Source organism: Eubalaena glacialis, chromosome 20, assembly GCF_028564815.1.
Source record: "Eubalaena glacialis isolate mEubGla1 chromosome 20, mEubGla1.1.hap2.+ XY, whole genome shotgun sequence".
Classification (NCBI taxonomy): Eukaryota; Metazoa; Chordata; class Mammalia; order Artiodactyla; family Balaenidae; genus Eubalaena; species Eubalaena glacialis.
In genome coordinates this window covers 19,412,850-19,436,921 of record NC_083735.1, presented here as the reverse complement: position 1 = coordinate 19,436,921, position 24,072 = coordinate 19,412,850, and the positions used below count along the sequence as shown (strand labels likewise).

Here is a 24,072-nt window from a genome sequence, read left to right as displayed (position 1 = left end):
TATGGACAGCACTCTCTAGACTTATGAACAACCCCATGTTGTTAAAACACTTAACTTTCTTTAAAAATCAAGAGTCACTGCTTACCATTCAGAACATGATAGTGATTAGGCTACCAAAACATTTGATATCCCCTCAACACACACACATACACATGCAGACACACACACACACACACACACACACACACACACGCCACACAGGGAACCAGTCAAATAACTCATTCCCCCTACACACATACACAGATATACATTACCTAGCCCTGCACTATATGATGGAGTAGTTACCATACCTACTGGACCTGGAATGCCTCGTGGACCAACTTCTCCAGTGGGACCTCTATCTCCTTTTTCACCTGGAGGTCCAGGAGGACCTTTAAAAAATAAATGACAATTACTGATCATAGGCTTAAAGCATAGGTAAAATAGATTTGTCATTTGTCAAGACAGTTACATAGGTAAATCCAAAGGCTTTTATTTGTTGCACAATTACACAGAATGAACAGACTAACCTTCCTGAATGGAAGCATACCCTGCTACTGAGTAGTGCAGTGAGATAGCTCTAAATTAGACAACCTAATTATGGACTGAATACTTCGTGCCAAGCAGTGGTTCTCAGATCCTGAGGGCAGAGAAAGACAGTGAGTCAATGATGGCACAAATCCACATTAGTATTGTATACCTACTGGGTATGAAACCCAGTGCCCCTAACACTGAGCTCCCTTGCCAAGTTTATGACTAACCTCTCTATCCAAAATTTTATTCCCCTTCTTGTCCTACCCCTGTTCCCCTCAGGATTGAGAAATATCAAAGAAAAGGGGGATTGAAACCAAGCAGGACCCTGCAGGGCCTTCCTGGGTACAAAACCCCTCCAGGTCCCCTGTTTCTTGTTTGCAGAAAAAAAGGCTTTAGTTTCCTAGGCCTTCCCCGAGCCCCAAAGAGCAGGCACAAGGAGTTAACAGTGAGAGAAGTGAGGGGATGCAGAAACAAAGGAGAAGCAGTCAAGCAAGGTAGTTCGGAGTCCTAGTTCCTCCTCAATGGATATACATAACAATCTGACACATATCTTTGAGCTGATCTGTAGAAACTAAGCCCTTCACCCATGTGGAAGATGGTGACTACATGCTGACCCCTAGTATGTAGACCCCAGACTGGTTGGAACCAGAAGGTTGATGATTAAGTTTCTGGGAACATCACCCTGTTACCTCACCCCCAGGCAGATTTCACTATATTAATTTAGATGCTCTGTGGAAAATGTGTAAGTCAAGTCATGTGTGATAGCCTCAAGGAAAACAAAAATCCACACGAAGTAGACAACCAAAAACCCTATCATTGAAAATGATACCCTCGGATATCAGAAAAATGCAGATCAGCATGAGGAGCAATGGTTGAAAAGACTTAACTGAGGAGGTAGGATTTGAAGGGGATTTTGAAGAATGGGTAGAATGAGAAGAAAGAGAATGCTGGGTAAGTGGGAGAGATGCGGAGAAAGGCAGGAAAGTGAAAATGAATAACTTTTCAAGTAAAATATTAGGTAGAATCCTTAGATAGATATAGACATTATAAAATAAGTTGGAGAGGTTGCAGGGAAAATTTTGACTACCTGGCATGGCAATTAACAAGGTGTCCCCCTAGTACTGAGTTTGATCAACACTGACTTAGTCATTTGAATTTTCTGTGCCCAGCAAAACAGGTATCTAGTGATCACCTCTTTAGAATGATGGCACTGAGTATGTCCCTCTTCTACATGGAGTGCCGCAGGACAAGTGTTATTCCTTTCCTTTAAAGTAGAACACTTAGCAATTTCTTCTCAATTCCAAAAGGAAGAAATGAACCTGGACACACCATAGAATAATCAAACAGGGATGTTTTAAAAGAGTCATTTTCAATTTCCGTGGTTCAAGGACAGCAAGGATAACACACAACTATGTTTAGCATCACTGGTTAGAGAGTACTTGTTTACAAATTTTAATCAGGTGGGTAGATATGATACTTGAAAAATTCTAAGAAGGGGCTCCATAAATAATGATAATCTTATGAGTAAGTATATTCTGTCCATTTTCTTTGCTTCTTTTGAAATCCTTGTCCCTTGCCTCTCTCCATTTTTCTGATCTCTTTCTGATTTTTCAAGGTACAACTTGGGTTTTAGCACCTTCCTTCCCTGGTGACTTAATTTTCCAGATATCACTGCTCTTCTCAATGGCACATCATCCATTTTCCTTCATACACACCATTGGGCTGTAAGGTTTTATTGCATTTTCATTACAATAGTAACTCTAGATATTATAGGAAATATAAAAACCTAGAAAAAATGAGGAAAATATAATAGATAATTCTATCATCTTAAGAGAATAATCACTAACATTATTTTCTGTTTGTGTTGTGTGTGTATTTTTTGTTTTTTTTGGTTTTTTTTTACATAATCATCATGCAAACTGCATACTACTGGGCATTAAGTAGTTGTAGTAACAACTAGCAAATTCTCCTAAGCTATAGCTTAATGTTGGAAACATATATTAAGGTGTCCACAAGAGATGTCATGGTTCTACATCAATGGGAATCTACGCATCTTCTATTCCTGCAGAATGTAGTTTTTCCCAACAAAGGGGTTTTAATTCCCACAACCATGAACACAGCTGCAGTTCATTCATCTCTGCACAGTGACAATGGAGGGGGCAAGCAGGACAGAAAGACTCAATTTGCAGCTTGAATTTTGCTGAGCAAATTAAAGGGAAGCAAATCCACAGTACTCCAGGATGGCATTTTGAAAAAAAATTGCACACGAAAAGACTCTGATTCAGTGATTAGGGCTCTAAAGCAAGACAGACATTCCAGGAAAAACTAGAAGGTGTGAGACAAGAAGCAAGGGACACAGACTAGCTCTGGGCTCTTAGCCTCTGAGATTAAGAGTTTTCACCATTTCTTTAATAAGTAAGAAATGGAACTCACTATCCTTTCAATTATTTTGCATGTAACTATGTATAGTACACAGCTCAAATGTTGGAGCATTAACTCAATCATAACAAATACATCTATGTTATTTTATAAAATTCTGAGTTAAAGATCCCTCTCTGTCTATTTCTATATAAAAATGCTGATACCAGGTACCTGAATCCCAGAGTAAGAAAAGGAGGTAAAGTCTTTCTTTCAAGAGTTCTAACTGAGTGTGTTGGATGTTACATTTTTATTGTTATCTTAGTCTTCATGTAACATTAATCTCACCCATTACATTCTGTTTAAATTCTATAATTTGTTATGAGTCTTCTACTGTCTAGAACAAAATGTGGAAAGTATCTCAATGGTTTAAGTGTCTTTTCGATATTTTGGAGGGATGGAAGTACACAGATCATATACTACTTTCTCTTAGCTTCTTATGTAGAACTTTTGAGAACATTATCAACATAATGCTCTCATCTACCTTCCAAAACTGGTCTCTCCAATCCTGCTGTTTTTCACATCCTTATCATACTGCAGTTGGACTAATCTAGAGGGTTTTTTATTAAAATCTGGTCTGAATATATTTTGTCTATTCCACCCTCATTCATTCATTTATTTCAGTTTAAAAACAAATGTCTGCATCAACTGTAAAGAAATGTAGCCATTTATTCTGCTACATTATGGAAAAAAAGAAGGAAGAACTTTAAGTCTGGAGACTTCGAGTCTACTGTAGTCACCTTCTTGGTTCTGAGTTACTATTTAACCTTTCAAAATTCTGTCCCATAATCACATCAACAACCACTTCTGTGCATCAATAAATGGACATGATGCTTCCTGGCAGCTCTCTTGCTAACATATGTCAAAGGACACTAGATTAATATTGTTCAAAACATCTGATTTGCCCTAGTTCCAGAAGCCATAAGAATTCCACTATTTTTCATCATCTTTAGTACCATCTAACTGCAAAGTTACAGGGATAATTCATAAATGCTATAGCAGTAATTTGCCATGAACAATTCCCTCTATAAAACACACCACCAAATCCCCTATTAGCTTTCTCCCTATGATTTTTCTTTTTTAAGGAAAACTAAGATTTCTACTTAGCCACAGAGATGTACTGGTTTAAAATTCTCAGTAATTAAAAAATACATAGATCAAAATTTCCCAATTTACTGGGAAAGAAAACCCAGGAACATCACATCATTTAAAATCCTCAAGTGATAACATAGCACTAATAATATCTGCCAAAATTTCCAGAGCTACGCTTCTCCATGTCGTGTTCATTATGATCATAAATTTCCTACTTTGTTCTCAGTCTTGCTTCACATTTAGATCACCATAAAAATCCGCCAAATCTTCTAGGCTGTTGCTATTTAAACCTCTTTTTTTTTTTTTTTTTTTCCTTCCAGTTTTCATGCTCACTGACTTAGAGATGTTTAATCTGGAAGAGGCCTTAAAGCTTGCTTAGTCAAACATAATTATAGAGGTCTGAGAGAGTGAATTCCCAAGGTCTTAAAGCCAGTTGGGTAAAATCAGAACTAGAATACTTCTTTCCTGATGTTCCAGGCTATACTTTTCCAAAATTAATTGATTTCATTTTTGGCATCTGTTCTTTCATTATTCCTGAGATAAATTTTTCTTTTACATAGTGGTTAAAGACACAGTTCATTTCTTAAATCCCAATAATTCATTGCACAAATCTCCAAATTCAAATTATATCAATCACTTCTTCTTCTTTATCATGACAATTGATCAATTGATACATTTTTTTCCTTTTTTTGGTGCTTTTAGTTTCTGGAAAAAAATATGCTTAAAATTTTTCCAAATAAACACTGTTTTCAGCAATGAGTCATATTTTATTTCTCTTAACTTCTCTTAACTTCCTTCCTCAAATGTTTAACAACTTTGTCTTTTTAAATCATGCTATCCCCCGCTCCCCACCAAATTCTGCTTCACCATTTCAACAATGAAATTTCATTTAGTCCTTTAGACTTTAATTGCTATAATTACTTGAGAAATATATTAAAATATCTTTACCTTTTTAATCTTCATAAATATTTAGTAACTGCTAACATAAAAGAGGAGGGACACAAAGCAATGACACTGATCCTACAACTGACATTAGATAAAGCACTCATTAATTAATACAATGTCTCTCTTGGGTTATAGTTTAATAAATATTTATTAAAAATTATGACTAGATGCTGTAGAGAATATAAAAAATAGCCCGTAATTTTAATGAACTTACTGTTTCCAGTAAGAGACAACATTTCGATAGAAGACAGTATGAGATATTTTTAGATATGACAATCATATTAGGAATTATCTTGTGAAAGAATACTTAATGTTCAAAAGTAAGCAAGATATAAATGTCAGCAAGAGTATTACTACGGTGGGACCAGAGAAAGCTTCATGGAAGAGGTTGCATGTATGTCATCTATGGACATTAATGATAGATAAGATATTTTCAGATACAAATAGAAGAGGAAAGATATTCTTTCAAGTGAAGGAAAAGCCATGAGGCAGGATGTAAAAAGTATTGGGCATGTCAGAATCACAGTAAAATCAATTGAAATATTTGGTGTCAAAAAGGGAAAAGACAGGGAATGAGGCATTCAAAAGTAGTTAAGAGAAGCACTATAGAAGAACTTGAGCCATGCAGAGAAAAGTGTATGTGTAATAAGGAGGTGATGGAGAGTCTCTTTGCAATCTAGGGTGTCCCTCTAGGAAGGCTGCATTCTAACAAGAGTGTAGAAAGGACTGTAGTCTGAACGACTGAGGCAGGAAATGATTGCGAGACTATTTCAATAGTTTGGCAGAGCAGTGATAAGAATAGTTTACACGGAATATAAAGGAGTGACAAGGGGTTAGAGAATGTGGAACATAAGAACTAATGGTATTCTTGGGAGAAAATAACAACAACAATTAAAATTTCTACCTTGGAAATCTGGAAGAATGACATTGCCATTACAAAGTGTAACTTCATAAAAAGGAAGTGTTACTTTCACTTATTCCTTTAAGGCATATACATTTGCTCACCCACTATATACCAGGCACTCTAACAGGTGCTGTGTATGGAGAGATAGAAAAGAGAGACAGACAAGAGAGACAAGACCGAACCTCATGGAACTCACATTTTATTCGAGAAGATCTGTGATAAACAAATAAGCAAATGTATATATGAAACAGTATCATGTAGTTTTAAATACTATGAGGAAGTTAAAGCACACCATGATATAGAGAGATAATAAGAATGGGGAGGGAGAAATTATCACTAAAAAGGTAATTTTGAGTGGATCTAAGGAGAATGGAAAGCTAAGAGAACATTTAAAGGGAGAGAGAGCTGTCTAGTGCACATTATGACAGCAAGAAGTGAAACCAGCACTTCCTCCTTGTTAACTTATACTGTTCAATGGCACTTTCATTCTTCCAGCTCTCCAAGCTAGACAGAGGGAAAATTAGAAAAGAGGGCAGATAAGTAGATGGGTGCCAGATCAAGTAGGAGTTCGCATTTTATTCCAAGTCCAATGGGAAGATATTGGAGGGTCTTAAGAGATAAAAGATCTAATCATATGTTATTATTATTTCAATAATACTCTTTTGCTCTCTGTAGAATGGATTAAGAGTAGAATCAGGGAGAACAATTGGGAAGCTGATGTAGTATACCAGGCTGTAATACTGTTGCTTGAATTAGCGTCGTAGCAGAGGAGACAGTGAGAAGGAGTTTTATCGTATGGAAGAAGAGTTAACAGGACTCATATATGGATTGGATACAGGGAGTGAGAGAAAGAGAGAAATCAAAGCTTGCTTCCAAGATCTTGGAGTGAGTTACTAGTTGGACAATGACTCAATTGACAAACAAGACTAGGTAAGCAACAGATTTGAGGGGTGGATGAGGGTAGGTGCTCTCAAGAACTAAGGGTTTGGGGCAGGTTCGATCCCTGGTCAGGGAACTAAGATCCCACATGCCGTGTGGCATGGCGGAAAAAAAAAAAAAAAGAGAGAGAGAGAAAAAGAACTAAGGGTTTGGGTGTGGATTTGTAAAGTTGGGGATATTTAATTGAAATCCCAAGTGGAATTCGAAATCCCAAGTGGAATGTCTAATTGTTAGAGTGAAAGCTGATTAATTCAATTTTTCTTTATCATTGGTTTCAATGTAATACTTAAAGAAAACATGCAATAGGGGCTTCCCTGGCGGTGCAGTGGTTAAGAATCCGACTGCCAATGCAGGGGACACGGGGTCAAGCCCTGGTCCGGGAAGATCCCACATGCCGCAGAGCAACTAAGCCCATGCACCACAACTACTGAGCCTGCGCTCTAGAGCCTGCGAGCCACAACTACTGAGCCCGTGTGCCACAACTACTGAAGCCCACATGCCTAGAGCCCGTGCTCCATAACAAGAGAAGCCACTGCAATGAGAAGCCCATGCACCTTAAAGAAGAGTAGCCCCGCTCGCTGAAACTAGAGAAAGCCCGTGCGCAGCAACAAAGACCCAGCTGAAAGAAAGAAAGAAAGAGAGAAAGAAAGAAATTTATAAAAAAAAAAAATTTATAAAAAAAAAAAGAATATGCAATATATTCTATACAAGTTAGCTATAAACACAATAATAAATATACCTGCAACCTTACAACCCAACAAACAGCTATCTATTTAGCCACTTTCCCATCTCATTCATCTTCTTCCTTTTCAAAAACAATCATTAACCTGAATTTTGTTTCTCATTTTCTTGCATTTTAAAAACAACCATTCTCATTAAATGTGTATGTGTCTGTAAATATACATTATTTACTTTTTCTAAATCATGAGCATTAGAAACAAAAATCGTACTGTAAATAGTCTCTGGGACTTATTTTTTAAATTTTTCTTTTCTTGTAAAAATTTGGATATTAAGACTTCTTAATTATCCTAAACTAGTGTTATGTAAGATGAAATCACATGGATTTCTGTTTCTCTTGTTCTAATAAGAATTAACAATTGAAAGTGTAAAGTAGAGCTTAACAGACATGGTAGCTAGAATAAGAAGATCCAACATGAATTTAACTAGTGTTACAGAGGAAAGGATAGAGAGAATTGTGAAGAGGCCATATTCAAAGAGACTGAAGCTGATAATGTTCCCAAATTTATGATAGACTTAATCCACAAATATAAGTGGATTTAGGAAGAAAATGAAGTAAAACAAATGCCACATGGAAAAACTGTCAATATAAAAAACACAGACTAGTGAAATTGTAGGTATTAAAGACAAAGATAATGGCAAGCAATGTGGTCATAATCATTTTAAAAGCAATAAGAAAGGCCATAAACCAGAAGAAAATACGAATAAAAATAATAACTGTTACCCTAAGAAATATGTATGTGGTAAAACAATTTTAAAGATCAAGGACAAAATAGAAAAAAGAAATCAAAACATCTCACCACCAATGGACTTTCACTAAACAAATCTCCAAAAAATACTTCAGGAAGAAAAAAATGATCCCAGAAGAGATGTCACAGATACATTTAGGAGGAGGAAAAATTGGCAAACTCATGGGCTAATCTATATAAATATTGTCTGTATCATGTAAGAAAAACAATCTTGACTAAATTCTTGGTTTAAAAAATACATAAAATAGAAATGAGTTATACTCAAAGACAGCAGGAAACCAGGGAAGAGGGTCATCAGAGCGTTTTAAGTTCCTTGTATATTTGAGGATGAAGGTGAAGATACTGATCAACTTGTGACTTTAAGATAAATTTTAAGGATGACTATCAGCAAAATAAAAAAAAATATAAGGTTTCCAAAATCTTTTTGGTGCCTTTGATAGAGAGAAAAGTTTAATGAGAAAAATTTCAAATAATCCTAAAGTTGACATGGAAGGAAAGCAAAAGGAACATGGGACTGGACAGAAACAGAGCACAAAATGACAGTAGAGATAAATATGGTGGAAAGAGATGGCCAGATTGCATAGTAAATTTTAAGAACTGTTCTTTACAAGAGACAAGCCTAATACAAAGGATAACAAAGTTTGAAAGTAAAATATGAAAAAAAAAAAAGTTAAAATGTAAATAATGACTAAAACCTAGTATAGAAATATATATGATATATATACTAATTTAGAAGTCAGTAAGATTCAATTCACCTTGTTTTACTCATAGGAGCTAAAGAAGAAATTGACAAACTCATTGTTTTTTTGGAGAATTCAAAAGACCTTTCTAATTAATAATACAATTGATCAGGTAAGAAGAAAAAATCTGTAAGTTTAGAAAAATAGAATTAACAAGCTTGATTTACAGACAGGTAGAGAACTTTGTGCCTCACAGAAAACTTGTATTTGTACATATGAGAAATTCTGAACAATAATTCATTAAACCATAAGAGCAATTTCATTTGTTTTTTGCTTTTTTTAAAATCACCATTTAGAGGATACCAAGATACTGTCATCTTAACATGTCTTGATATGATCTCAAGGCTCCTTCCTCTGGATATTTGTAGTAAACTATTTTAAAACCAGAGAATTTCCAATATCAAATTTCTACATATATCAGTGCATTTTAGTATATCATTTTCTGGAGAATGAGAGGATATTTTACCTTGAATTAAAGTGATATTTTTCAGTGTCTGAGAATGTTCCCAATCCTTCAGCCTGAGATCATTAGTGATGTTATTCAACAGTTTCACTTCTCCTTTTATTTCCTGTTCCAAATGCACTTGTTTTTCTTCCAGAGACTTAATTTTTGCTGATGTATTGTACACACGCTCCTCTAATTTACTCATCTCCTGTGAAACATAAGCAAACATCCGCAATTTTTGTTACACACATAATTATCAAATATATAAGTTTAAGAAGCCCTACAAGTCAGGTTTTTAAAAAATGTATAATATTACAGTAATATTATGGAATAAGAATATAGAAATTAGAGAACAATTTTAAAACAGTAATTCTTTGGTTTTGAAGCATTCCTCTTTTAACTGAATGGCTGAATTTTCACACCCTCTGCCAGAAAAAAATTGGTTAAATATATATCTAAGGTATGCTTCTATTCCCAAATATATACATGTCAAAATGCTAAAAATAAAATGAAATAAAAAACTTGTCATATGGTTTTTAATTTATCCAAAGCGAAATTCTTTACACTGTACTTAGAGTAATTACAGTTCCTTAAATTCAATAGATTTGTATATTAAATTGTTTTATAGCAATAACAAAGTTTAATGTCATAATTCTCAGTGGTAATGAACATTAAGGATAGCTTTTCAGATTCAATAAAATCTCAACTAGCATATTAACAATACCTTATGTTCAGTTTTTTTATTGCCTCTGCATTTGAGATTTCATTATTATTTTACGTTTTCAAATGCATATATATTTTGTGCGTATTTACATACATGCGTGCATATCTGGAGACTGTGAGCAAGACAGATTGTACTACATTCTGGATTATGCTTTTATTTTTCACTCAATAATATAAGAATATTTACCTATTAAAATACATAGAGACTGCTTTATTTTCTGTAATTTAGTGGAATTGTATTGTATGTATTTTTCATAATTTATTTGATACCTATTGATAGAGTTTTGAGCTGCACATAAATAATGCTGAAATGAACACCACTTTATATATATCTACATATTTATACAAGCACTTCTATAGGACAGCTTCCTGGAAGTGGATCTGATCAAAGGGACTAAATATTAAAATTTTTGTTCACTACTGCCACACCACCCTCCAAACATATGGGACCATATTTTAAATCTTTCTCAGTGTACATGAATGCTTACTTTTGCACTCAAATCCTAGGTATCATCAATATATTTAACTTTGTAGAGTAAGAGTAAACATAATAAAACCTTGTTTAATTTGCTTTTCAAATTAAGTATCTAGTCATAAAGTTTTTGACAATGTTTTTCTTTATTGCTTTTCCTTTCAAGTCTTTTGCTTGGTTTTCCTTTGGGCGCTAGGCTTTCTCTTTCCAGTGTACCTAACCTTCTCATCTATCCTGGTAATGTTTTCTGTCTCTCTGTTCTTTTATTGCGTCCTCTGTTTCCATGGTATGCTCTAGACTTTCCTAAGGACTTCTAGGTTTAACTGTTGATAGATTCTCATTTCCCATTTGCACAAAGAAATAAACCAGTGGTTTATTGTTAATTAATCCAGGTATGAAGAGAAAATTTCACCTCCCTTCACTGGACCGGACAAGTTGAAGGGAGAGGATCAAGAGAGTCAAGTAAAACCTTTGGAAAGAAATGAACATGTACCAGATCTGCCTCTACAATAGCAGTGTACTCAAGCAGAGAGACATCCGTTTTTACTGCTCCAAATGGCCTTCCCCCATCCAAAACCTCGTTCTAGATTAGAATTTCTCTACCCTCTACCGCCTCCCTCCCTATTTGGCATCTTCCGTGTACACTATGGTATAAAGGTGGGATAGTGATCATGGATGTTTGCAGAGTGCAGCAACGTGGTAAATATGCTCGATGTCATTTAGGTGGCTGCAAATTGCTCCAGCTGTCAGGTAGTTCCTGATATCCACAGAGCAAAAGTCAGGGGACTAGCTGGTGATCTTGCGACCTAAACCCTGGGAGCCGCCGATGTTTTCATACCTAAAGCTGCGGCTGCTTTTTTTTTCCTTCTTTGAAAACTGCATGTGGTGCTCACATTAACCATATTTCACTTGAAGTAAGTTTTATTAGGAAGAGAGAAAATGTATTTGATATATTTTTTAAAGTGCTATACAGCACCCACACACACCGTCCACAGTCTATCACCAGTGGCACTGCTAGAAACAGGCATTTATTTCTGCATTCTTACAGTCCTTTGTACATACAATGGAGAGGAATCCCACGTCTCTCTTTTATTTTGTGTCAGTGTTCTTTTTTCTTTCAAATTAATGCTTGCTCTGTCCTTGCTAAACATTACGCTGCTATTACTTATAAGCCTTTTCCTCAAACAGCATTTACTGATTGAGGCAGTCATTTAATTTATTTATTCCTGCATTGGGCTAAAGATTCAAAGATGAATACAATTGTTTTAAGCGATGAGAATGAGATTCCAAATATTGTTTTCAGTGAGCAAGCACACGTGCACACACACACACACACACACACACACACACACACACACACTAGCACTGACCTAGATTCCAAATCTCCACAGATGACTACTGTCTTAAAAAAAAAAAGCTTTGAAAAAAAAATTAACTTTGGAAGTTCCCTTGTACCTCCACATCTAATACTGGGACCTCTTCCAAAATGTAAGTGCAATCTGTCCGAATAGCTCACTGATCACCAGATTTTGGTTATTTCTATTAAGTATCACTTCAAACAGTTTCAGGACTTCTACTGCCTTCCAAATGGTTTCCAATTTGGTTTCAATTCCTCATTTACATGGGTTCACAGATATTCTATAATCTCTAATGAGTTGGGGACATTACTAATATCAAACATATTATTTTTTCATCGTGTCCATCTTTGTTTTCTCCACACCCTGTCTCACTGCTCCTCTGATCCTGTTTCCACACAAAGTAATATTTCTTCTCCCTTCCTCTTTCCCTCCAATTTAATCAGTTTCTACTCCCATAGCTGACATTTTACTTTCCTCTGTTCCTCAGCCCTGAGGACAGTTGCTTCTTTGAGAATTTTCTCTAACTCCTCCATAGCTTGAGTCCTTGATATTCCAATAGCATTTGATATGCTTGGGTACTTATTAACCGTGTGGGAAACACTAACAGTCAGATTTTGGAAGATGTGACAAGGATCAGAGACAGAATATCAAGGTTGGTGTTAGGAAGAGGTTCACCAACAGTCTCCATATTTAAATAGCAATGTCACTGTCTTCTCAGTGATTGCATCTTACAAAAAATAAACATGTAGGGTGTTCTTTCTTAACCTGTTTAGTCTATTCTCTAGTCAATAATTTAGTTGGTTGCCACCTGATGTTACAACTTCAGAGGCTTCTTTTTGCTCTCTATAAGGGACATCCATTTTTAACAATCACTACTGCGTAACACTGTATCTATACAGAAAACAACCTCGTTAATTAAGAAATGGTCTATTCAAGTAAAATCTACTTCAAAGATGCCAGCCTTGCTGAGCTAATGGTGGAAAATTTATAGATTTCACATTAATTATGATCTTAGGGCTTAGATACCTTGTAGTACGAAGATTATTTTTTCACATGAGTAATGAAGTTTTATCCATATGCTTATATTTTCATGGAATGGAACAATTATAATTACCCAACAACAAAAAATAATTCAATATTGAACTAAACAACTTGCTTCTTAATTTCTTTCTCATCAAAACAAAGTAACCCAGAGGGTTGGCCACAGAATAGTTTAGAGCAAAGGTGAGAAAATTATGATTCATGGGTCAAAGTCTTTTTCTGAAAAGAAAGATTTATTGGATCACATTTTCACTCATTTGTCCATGTGTTGTCTACGACTGCTTTTGTGCTACAGTGGCAGAGTTAAGAAGTTGCAAAAGAGACCATGTGGTCCCCAAAGCCTAAGGGTTGTATCTGGGCCTTTGCAAAGAAACTTTTGCTAGCAAGTGGTCTGGAATATGTCTTGCTCTCTTGTCTTGTGTATTTGATCCTGTGACGGCAATAAGATGTTGCATACATTATTCAAACTTTAATTCTTTAATTATAGTTATCTTTACACATAAAAACTTATGGATGCTTCTTGGGAGTGACAAACTATTTTAAAATTTAGATTTTGTACTTCGCCCATGTAAATAAGGTTTTCATTCCTTTGATGATGAAGAAAGTTTGGGTTTCGTATAAAATTTGCAAATGCAGAGTATCTATCTGTTCAAATCTGCTAAGATAATCTAACAACTATAATTGGTTTCAAGAGTCTCAAGAGGCATTCTAACAGTATTTATAAAATTAAAATACCCTAAGAGAGTCTGGATTCAATCCCAGGTATGACCTTCCAATACAAACCTCTTACCTCTTGTTGTTTAAATGCATTCTCTTGGACTTTGGCATTCAGTGTTGCGATACTGAGCTGCAAATCAAGCAGTGTGGTGTTCAGACTTATTAATGACTTGGAGACTTCACCTATTACATTTCCATGTCCCTGGATGAAGGAAAGTAAGGAACTTAGCTGGAGAAGAACGTCATTAAACCTTTGATCGGTTGTTACACTGAAATTTTGGAAATTCTTGGCATCTATGAGATTGGCCTCATTATCTGAAAGATATTGGATTCTCTTCTCCACGTTGCTCATGTGTTCCGTAACGACTTCTCGAAATCTCATTGCATCTTCACTGTCATTTCCTTTTCCTGCGAGACTTGGAGATATATCATTTGCATTAACTGAACCAACTGTGCAATTCTTCATTTCCCATTTCAGGAGCTGAGCTGTGTATTTGAGTAAAAATAAACAGAGTCATGCCCTGTAACCTTAAATGCATCCACCATTCCATTCCACATCACTTCATCCCATTCTAACATTCTGAACGCTATCCTAAATCAGGTATGTATTTTAAATATACAAAGTATGAACCAAGGTAGGCATACTGCTGAGAGGGAAACTGTCTCCTTTTCCCACTTTACATTAGAGTTTATCCCACAGTTAAGTCACTCTTTCTGAACTGCTGCTTAGATGAATCTTCTGGGTCGTGGCACATGGCTCTGAGAGTAAGAGTAAATTCTAGAGATCATGAAGTACACTGTATGCTGGTCCTCAGGTGTGCTGTTAGAGTAAAACAAGATAACGCTTAACACAGTGTCTGCAGTAAACATGTTGTGTAGGTTAGTTATTATGAAGACAAATGATAATGTGACAGAAACAATACGTAGTATCAATAAAGGTAGAAATATTAGTGTTATCCACTGTACGAATAAAGTGTTGGCTCATCTACCTTATCCTATCGCTAAGCTAGCAGAGTGTTATCATTTTCAGTTTCCACAGAACTAATTTACTGTTGGTAGAGCAGGAAACTGGATAAAAGAAGTTTTTTTAACTTTAAAAAATATTGTTTTTATAAGACTCCTCTTTACTTATTATAAAACATATATTTATAGCAGAAAATTTAGAAAAGACAAGTAATAAGGAAAAATAATTTACCATTAATCTCACCGTCCTGAATTAAGTGCTAACATTTTGGTATATGCCTATCAAATTTCTGTTCCCACTATCATATTATCATCATAAAAGCAAGATTTTATATACAATCTGGAAACTAGCTTTTAATTAGTACTCTATCATAGACTTTTGCATATTATTTAATATTGTTTTACAAAAATAATTAGAATAACTACATTGTATTCTATGTGTGATTCTACCAAATTTATTTAACAAAACTCCTACATTTAGTTTGCCTCTGTTTCTACTAATATATTGAACACTTTGTTGAACAATCTTATAAGTAATTATTTCCTGAATAAAAAAATTCTACTAAATGCTATTTGGGGGCATACGGAAGTGCCGATATATATTTCCAAATGGGCATATGTTCTCTAAACAAGCTAATTATCCTTCTGAAAGGATCTAGAGAAATATGTTTATAGTTTCAAAAAATGAAAAGCATAAACATTACTTTTGCAGATAAAAATAATATATAATTATACACAATGAAGAAAATGTTAAACACCAGTTTATATAATCAGTGGCGGTTAAGATTTTATTGTTTTTTAAATCTCTCTTTATATATCTATATTGTTTATACCTTTTAGCTATGTATATATCAGTCTCATCCATGTTAATTTGGGTGCATAAGATTTTCCATATTTGACCATTACTGAGCAATAAAGAGTAACTTAATATTGTTTAAAAGTATATCTACATAAACAGTGATATCTGATCTGTCAGTTTTCTTAATAAAATGATATGGCAATAGTATCAGCTTTATAGGTTTTTGAGACTTAAATAAGATTACACATGAAAAACATTATATTCCACCCTGAGCTCAGGGTACCTGTTACACAAATGAGAGCTTGATATTTGCACAGGAACAAGTTGCCTGGTTCTGGAATCTAGTTCCATTCCTCCATTACTAGCTGGATTACGCCGAGAAAATTATTTATCTTTTCCTTGATTAGGTTTCCCCAGTGATCTAAAAGTAATAACTATCTTACAGTGGTGCTGAGGATGAATGCGATAGGGCATGTAAATCAAGTAGCACACAGATGGCACGTGTGAAAACTCTACTCAAATTAAAGTGCCTTATCCTTGAAAGATATTATCTTAGTTACAGAGTCTTCACCACGTTTACTTAAAGAAGCTGTTTGATGATGGTTGTCATTGTAGCTATGATTATATTAAGTATTAAACTACATATGCAATTAAATCCCAATTTAAAAAAAAAACACATTATATCATATTTTCCTAGTTACATTCTCTTTAAAATTAGCTTATTTGAATTAATAAAATATGTAACTACATTTTGATATAATCCACAACTGAGACCATATTGCATGTGCATTATTTTACATTTCTAAATTTATCAATAAATTATACAAAATAGTATACTTCTTACTTGGATCTCATCACATTTATTAAATTAAGTGTAGGGAGCAAGTTTTGGATTGACAGCCTCACTCATGGATTCATCAATTCTATGGTTTATTTATTAAGCACCTACTATATATAAAGCACTGCTTGAGTGACTCTGGGAATAGAAAATGACTGGGAATGGATTTTGACTTTAACAATCAGAAATCTAAATTAACAATATTTGCAAAATTATCTCAAACTTGTCCCTTAAAAATTTTTCTTTTATGATAATTACTGCTTTTTTAGGCAGCAGTTAATAATCCAAGTTCTGGAGGAGAACTGCCTGGATTAGCGATTCTTGCCTTTTCCTTTATAAGCTGTGCCTTTGAGCAAATTAATTGGTCCATGCTTCCATTTCACTATCCGTATAAATGGGATACTACTAGTCAGTGTTTAAATAATTAAATGAGCTGATATATGCAAAGTGCTTAGATCTTTTCCTGGCACATAATACTCATTTGATACTTTTCAATATTTTAATTATTATTAATATTTCAGATTCAATATCTGTATGCCCAATACTGATAACAAGGGGAATTAATGTTGTGTAATATAAAAAAATTGGGAGGAGGTTGGATGTTCCATGAGAAAGGTAGTATCTGTGCTTTATTTATTGATTGATTTTTTTATTGGAGTAGAGTTGCTTTACACTGCTGTGTCAGTTTCTGCTGTACAGCAAAGTGAATCAGCCATACGTATACATATATCCCCTCTTTTTTGGATTTCCTTCCCATTTAGGTCACCATAGAGCACCGAGTAGAGTTCCCTATGCTATAGAGTAGGTTCTCATTAGTTATCTATTTTATACATAGTAGTATATATATGTCAGTCCCAAAAAAGAAAAACAAATATCATATATTAAAGCACATATATGCTTTAACAGACATATTGATCTAATTACTCAACCATATAATTTTTACTTTCACTGGAAATACTTTTTATTTCATATGGGTAAAGCAAAACTTCTTCACAGTATGGAAAGGGAAGACTTGATTTAACAAAATGTCATGTGACCAAGGATTTTTCTTTAATACCAAGTTCAACATGAACTGACAATAAAGGCTATTTTTTGCTTATAGATTTAAAAACACAATATTGCTTATTTTCCCAAATCTTGAATGAAAACTAATTTAATCCTTACTTTCTTTAAAAAATTTAATACTGTATCAGAAATCTAGGTAAAGAATGTCAGAGTTCATATTTTCAAATGTTCATTTCTTTCATTATCATCAGAGAGATGCCATTTTGTGACTTTTCTATTTTACATTTGAAAGGAGACAAATTTTATGGCTTGTGCAAAGACCTAGGGAGAGAGTTATATTTGATTTTACAGATCACATTTACTCTTTCATGTTGGCAAAACCTTCTTCTACCAAAAATTTATATTATTTTGAGCTAAAGGATCTTCAGTGTATCAGTAACAATTTATATACATTAATCTTAGATTATATCTTATTCTTCAGAGACATTATTCTATGTCGCTGTACTGTGATAATGATCTAGTATCTTCTTGAAGAAAAGGTAGCATGTGGAGAAGATTTTATCATTAAGAAATATCTTTCAATGTATAAGACACTTTAAATAGAGTTTTCATGTATAACACTTTATCTACTGATTTATATTTGCCAAAACAGAATAATTTCTATCATTTCAGGGATACATTTTGTCTATATTTGAAACTTCTGGATATCAAGTAGAGATATGTATTGCATTTTAGTTTTCTTTTGGAAAATATTCGGACCTACAACTTACAGCTGTAAATGGATTGTCAGTGTTTATTATTCAAGTATGATAGACACAGGGAGATCTGTTTCAAATTCTGGTGAATTTGGGTGCTAATGTGAACTTATAAGATTTGAACATTTTTAGCTTTTTGTCAGTGTTAACAGGTACATGCTATAGTTTTAGGAAACAAAGCTACTTCAGATCAATCATTGTCAACCCTAGAAAAAACGTGTTGACTTGGTAGTATTTTCTAATAGCCCAGAGATTTTTGAACTTGGTTAGAACCCTGAAGTCTTTCCAGACTTCAGTTCGTATTCTGCCTGGGCCTAGTAGAAAGAAGTTGCACTCCCTCAGGTTGGCTCTGTAGGCCACAGCTTGTATAAAAGTGATGAAATGTACCAAATTCTAACTGGCTGATAGCTAATGATCCCTAACAATGACACATCTTTCAGTTATGCATTTCAAACTACAGATAAGCATATACATAAACAGCACATAGATAATCTCAGTTCATCAGGAAGTTAGTTGTTTAATGACAAACATGTCAGGTTCTTTTACTTAGATGGCTGTGGTTGGTTTGACAGGTTGATTGGTTCCGTTTGTTGTGGTTGGCTACTGTTTTTGTTTTGTTTTTGTTTCAAAGTAGGAGTTGATTTTTACATATGGAAAATATTTTCCTGGCTAAAATTATGACAACTCTGTTTTGTTTTGTTTTTTTATTGGCCAACCATATTTTGTTCTAAAAACCCAGTTGCACTGGGAGATAATAGACCACAGAAGTTAGGAGTCAGGAGCCATGGGTGGGAACTCCAACTCCATTGCTGAACAGTTTCTTTTTGTGGATGATGAGGGTAAGCATACATCTGCTCAAGGGTAACTGTAAGGTGTATTAAGATAATCTGGAAAATGTATAGCCTAGTGCCTGAACATAGTACATGCTCAGAAACATTACAAAAATGTTACAGTTATTGTTGTTTTCATTATCATTTCTTTCTTAGTAGAATTTTGGCTTTGTCTTGGAATATTCTTTAGGTTGTCTCTTGGCGGAGGAGGTTTGGCCTTTATTAGGAGCATTTTCTTATTAATCTGATTAGTATGCACATAAAAATATATCTTCCTCCCAGCCTATCTCTTGTTCGAGCATATGTCCATTTTGCCACTCACAAAGAGGAGAGCTACAAGGTATATAAATTCAAATGCCAATCAAATCCCTCAAAAATGCTCCTGAGGAAAATAATATTTACAGATTTGCTTGAGTTATATGCAAGCCATCCACCTCTGTAGAAATCCTCAAATTTATCCCCAATTCAAGCCAAACTCTCCAAAAAAAAAAAAAAAAAAATTGTACCTGAAAAACATCATGTAGAACCCAAGCAAAGTGTTCTATTTTTCTTTTTCTTTGAAAGGATGCTAGCAGGTTATTTTTAGAGATGTTTTAAATAATACCCTTATGAAATATGTGGCCATATAAACTGTACGAATATTACTGAGGGATAGGCCATTATTTTACGAGGTTTCCTCTGTTTGAAGACTCACAGGAATACTTCTTTCTGCTCTCAATACTAGGAGTAGAAGTGTATTTCTTGAACAACTGTCTTATTTTTATATTTTAGGCATCATTAATGTAAATGATCATGTTTATATCCTCACACTGGCAACTAGAATACTTACCATGAAATTTATGATGCACCATTAGAAATATATAGGACTTCAGAGGATAACATTTTTGAAATGGTCTAATTCTTTCCATCTTACCTTTACATATCTATATTTTTATCTCAAACTTCCATTTTCTATGCTATTTAAAAACATTTTTTTTTACTTAATAACTTTGCAGAATCTATATTTTCATGAAATAACTTTGAGGAACACTTTGTGATGTGAAGTCACCCTTATGAATCTCCCATATACAAAAGACTGAATGCTTCTTTTTGCTCCTGCAATAATTAATTCACAAGATGAGTTGCTGAGTTTCAGAACTCTAGAATACTGTACCTGCCACTATTCCGATGATAGGTACAAGAACTACAAACACAAGGAGATAAAGGGCAATCAGTGCAGCTTTGAAAGACTTCATTTTCTCTTGAAGACTTGGGCCATTTTTAGGATCTGAAAAGCAAAAGCCCAACCTACTGTTAGAAAACTTACTCTTCTTACTTAATTAAAATTTTTGAAATCTCCAATTATATTGTTAGTATCAAACCTATTGGAATAAAAAGGGAACAAAAAAATAGGTTCTCATTTATTCAGTAGAAAGCAAAAGGGACAGTCACAGAAGAAGCCAATACAGGCATCAGTATGGACATTTGATTTTCTTATCCATTAACTAAACATCCAGGACAAAGTTACTATTCTCTGCAAGTTGTACTTGTCTCATTTGGGGGCACTAGCTGGAAAATTTTAGTATTGATACCATACCAACATACATGCAAACCTAAATTTCATTCTTCTGTTTCACATGGGAATATATTCTGGGTGAAAATAAAATTCCTCATGCAACTATATAATTATACCTTTTTTTCAGATTTTAAGTGAGATAAGAGAAACATTACTGTCAATGATAATTATGCAAATTGTCTCTCCTAATTCCATCTCAATAGTTTTGTATTTGGATGCTCCTTATGATTTGAATATAATGTGAAAAAAATGAAATAAAATGACTCACATTTTGATTAAACTTTGGAATGGATCAATGAAGCCCGTTCTCTGGATATTTCAGAACATAGTAATATTTTAGTATTATTTGTTTATATGGAACACCAATTCACATAATGGGATGCTAATTGTAGAAAAGATAACTCAATGTAGAGGGGAATCTTACTAGCAAAAAGGAAGACATTTCTCTGATTAAGTGAATACAAATGTCTTTCCTATGGCCATTGTTTTTATTGTTTAATAAAAAAGAAGGAAATTTTGTTTTCAGGTTGTAAACTCCTAAATTAAAAGTTTAGACATTGTTCAATAATGTTCTATGAGGGATTGAACAAAAAAGGAGAAAAAAATTAAGTAAAGAGAAGAAAACAATAAAGAAAAGGGGGAAAATTGAAGGAAAAAAGAGAAGGAGCGGGACTTCCCTGGTGGCGCAGTGGTTGACAGTCTGCCTGCCAATGCAGGGGACACGGGTTCAAGCCCTGGTCCAGGAGGATCCCACATGCCGCGAAGCAACTAAGCCTGTGGGCCACAACTACTGAGCCTGCGCTCTAGAGACCGCGAGCCACAACTACTAAAGCCTGCATGCCTAGAGCCTGTGCTCCACAACAAGAGAAGCCACCGCAATGAGAAGCCTGCGCACCACAACGAAGAGTAGCCCCTGCTTGCCGCAACTAGAGAAAGCCCGCGCGCAGCAAGGAAGACCCAACGCAGCCAAAAATGGATGAATAAATAAATATATAAATAAATAAATAATTTTTAAAAAAAGAGAAGGAGCAACCACACTATAAGCAAGATGGGATATGCCATCTGTCAGGTGACTAAATCTGAAATCCAACCTGGCAGATGGAATATACACATTTAGGGTAAGTCTCAAGACCATATTTTACATAGTGTCACTAACTCTAAGGACAATCTCCACGAGCACCCCACTCTTATTCTACTTACTCGGAGGAAGCAAAGTGGTCATTGAGCGAGCATCAAACTTCACAGATTCTGTACAGCTATCAGTGTCCTCCTGTTGATTGGGAAAGCTCTCCCACGGTTCCATACTTCTATCAAACACGTGGAAAAATATGATAATTACACATGGAATTGCTAGGGCCCTTTGGCAAAAAGTTTCAAATTGAAATTTATAATTAAAATCCAATTTTAGCAAGGGAACAAGTATAATTAGTTAGTTAAATTTACATATCTGCCATATATAGCAACATATTATACTTACCCATAAGTTTTAATTTTAACATTAAAAGACAGATTTACATGAACCCACTCATGTATCTTTCTATGTACAAGTGTGTACCTCTGATTGTAGGTGTGTGTTTTTTAAGAGTGAGAGGTAACTTTGCTCTCTTTGCTAAAAAAAAAAAAAAAAAAAAAAAAAACCCAACTGGCAGAAAACAACCATTTAGCTGAAAAGAAAAAATAATTTCCCTTAGAACAAACAGTAGCTGAAAAGTTGAAGGAAATATTTCCTGTGATCTTTTATCAGAGGTTCCAGATAGAGCAAACAGTTATGCAAAATTTGGAACAAATGTTTCCTGTGATCTTTTATCAGAGCTTCATAAGCCAAGTTTTCTTTTGCCAAGGCATCAGCTTTATTCCTTTAGAAAGATTTAACAAAGTCTAGTCACAAGATTAGGAGCCAGGAAAAACTTAGTTTTTCTTTTCCTTTGTCCTCCTTTCCTTCCCTTCGCTTCCCTTCCCTTCCCTTTCCTTTCTCTTCCCTTCCCTTCCTTTCTTTTCCTCTTTTTTTTTTTTTTTTCTTTTCTTTCTCACATATTTTTCTTTCAGGGCTTCCTTGACTATATACGTTGGCTGCAACTCAAATATGTGCTTGTATCTTTTTAAGCACAATCTATTATATTTTATGACCCAGTCTATGTCTATGTCTCTTTAAGGTGCATCAGAATCATTTGAAGGGCTTCCTTTAAAACACATTGAGGGGCCCCATCCCCAGAGTTTCTGATATTTAGGGTAGGGGTAAAGAATCTGCAATCCCAACAAGTTTTCTAGTGATGCTGTTGCTGCCCATCTGAGGACTGCATTTTAAGAACATTTGCCGTGAAAAGAAATTGTATGACTTTTTCTTGGAAACAGTTCAGTTCATTTGATTGATAAATTTAGCCTAAAGCCAACATCTTCTGATCATTATTTATTTTCTCTAATGCTGAGTTATGGATTTAGCACAGCTGAAGTTGTAACTGAGTGTACTGGCAGCTCCAGGACACCAAACTCATGTCTCCTCCGGAAACTGAAGGACAATCATTTATATGCAAACGTTCATCCTACTTTAGGAAGAGGTATTGACAAGTAAGGATGTGACTCAACTCCTGTCAATATATTTTTTAAAATATTACCAAGGAGATTCTTTATTTTGCAGTTCGTACCTGTATCATTCCATAACCTGGTCTTAGTTTTTTGTAAATCCTATTGATCTGACCAAGGAGTGTGTTCTTTAAATGCTTCAGCCACTCTGGAGGAAGCAGGCAGAGGGGGAATTTATAGAACCTACATTCTCTTTTCTTAGGCAGAGGTGAAGCTAAATAAATGATTATTTGGGAACATTCACTATTATAGGAAACCAAATTGATTAATTCAGGTCCAGACTCTCCTGCCATTTCCCCCTTTTTAATTCACTCTACTATTTGATTTGGATGACAGTTTTTTACTTGCCATGGAAAACAAATGAACAAACAATTTTTAAAAATGAGACGACAATAAAACTTAGCTAAATGCATTTTAAAACTACAGTTCAAAGCAATTGGGGGACCTCCCTGGTGGTGCAGTGGTTAAGAATCCGCCTGCCAGTGCAGAGGTACGGGTTCGAGCCCTGGTCCAGGAAGATCCCACATGTCGTGGAGCGGCTAAGCCCGTGTGCCACAACTACTGAGCCTGTGCTCTAGAGCCCGGGAGCCACAACTACTGAGCCCACGTGCCATAACTACTGAAGCCTGGGCGCCTACAGCCCGTGCTCCGCAACAAGAGAAGCCACTGCAATGAGAAGCCCGTGTGCGGCAACGAAGAGTAGCCCCCGCTCGCGGCAACTAGAGAAAGCCCGAGAGCAGCAATGAAGACCCAACGCAGCCAAAAAAAAAAAAAAAAGCAATTAGGACTGTGGCAAAGCTTTTAAACTTTGAACTCAGTTTATAAAGCATGGGCTCACAAAGTATATACATTTAGACACCCCTGCTACGTACCTAGAAATCTTTTCCTGTCAGTCTGTCTACCAGCCCCTTCTCCACGTGTTTGACTATGGCTTTGGCTCTAATAGTTGAGAT

The 24,072-nt window shown here is 35.0% G+C and overlaps 1 protein-coding gene across 4 annotated transcripts in view; it reads right to left on the bottom strand.

Moving 5' to 3' along the window:
- MSR1 (macrophage scavenger receptor 1) overlaps window positions 1-24,072 on the bottom strand; it is a 161,116-nt gene that overhangs the window by 32,924 nt on the left and 104,120 nt on the right. For all 4 annotated transcript variants that reach the window (XM_061177282.1, XM_061177285.1, XM_061177284.1 and 1 more), the window contains exons 2-6: window positions 21,740-21,846; window positions 20,138-20,251; window positions 13,868-14,280; window positions 9,505-9,691; window positions 291-371 (exon numbers count right to left, since the gene is read on the bottom strand). In XM_061177282.1, coding sequence (XP_061033265.1) covers window positions 291-371; window positions 9,505-9,691; window positions 13,868-14,280; window positions 20,138-20,251; window positions 21,740-21,846 — 902 coding nt within the window. The remainder of the gene's footprint in view (window positions 1-290; window positions 372-9,504; window positions 9,692-13,867; window positions 14,281-20,137; window positions 20,252-21,739; window positions 21,847-24,072) is intronic.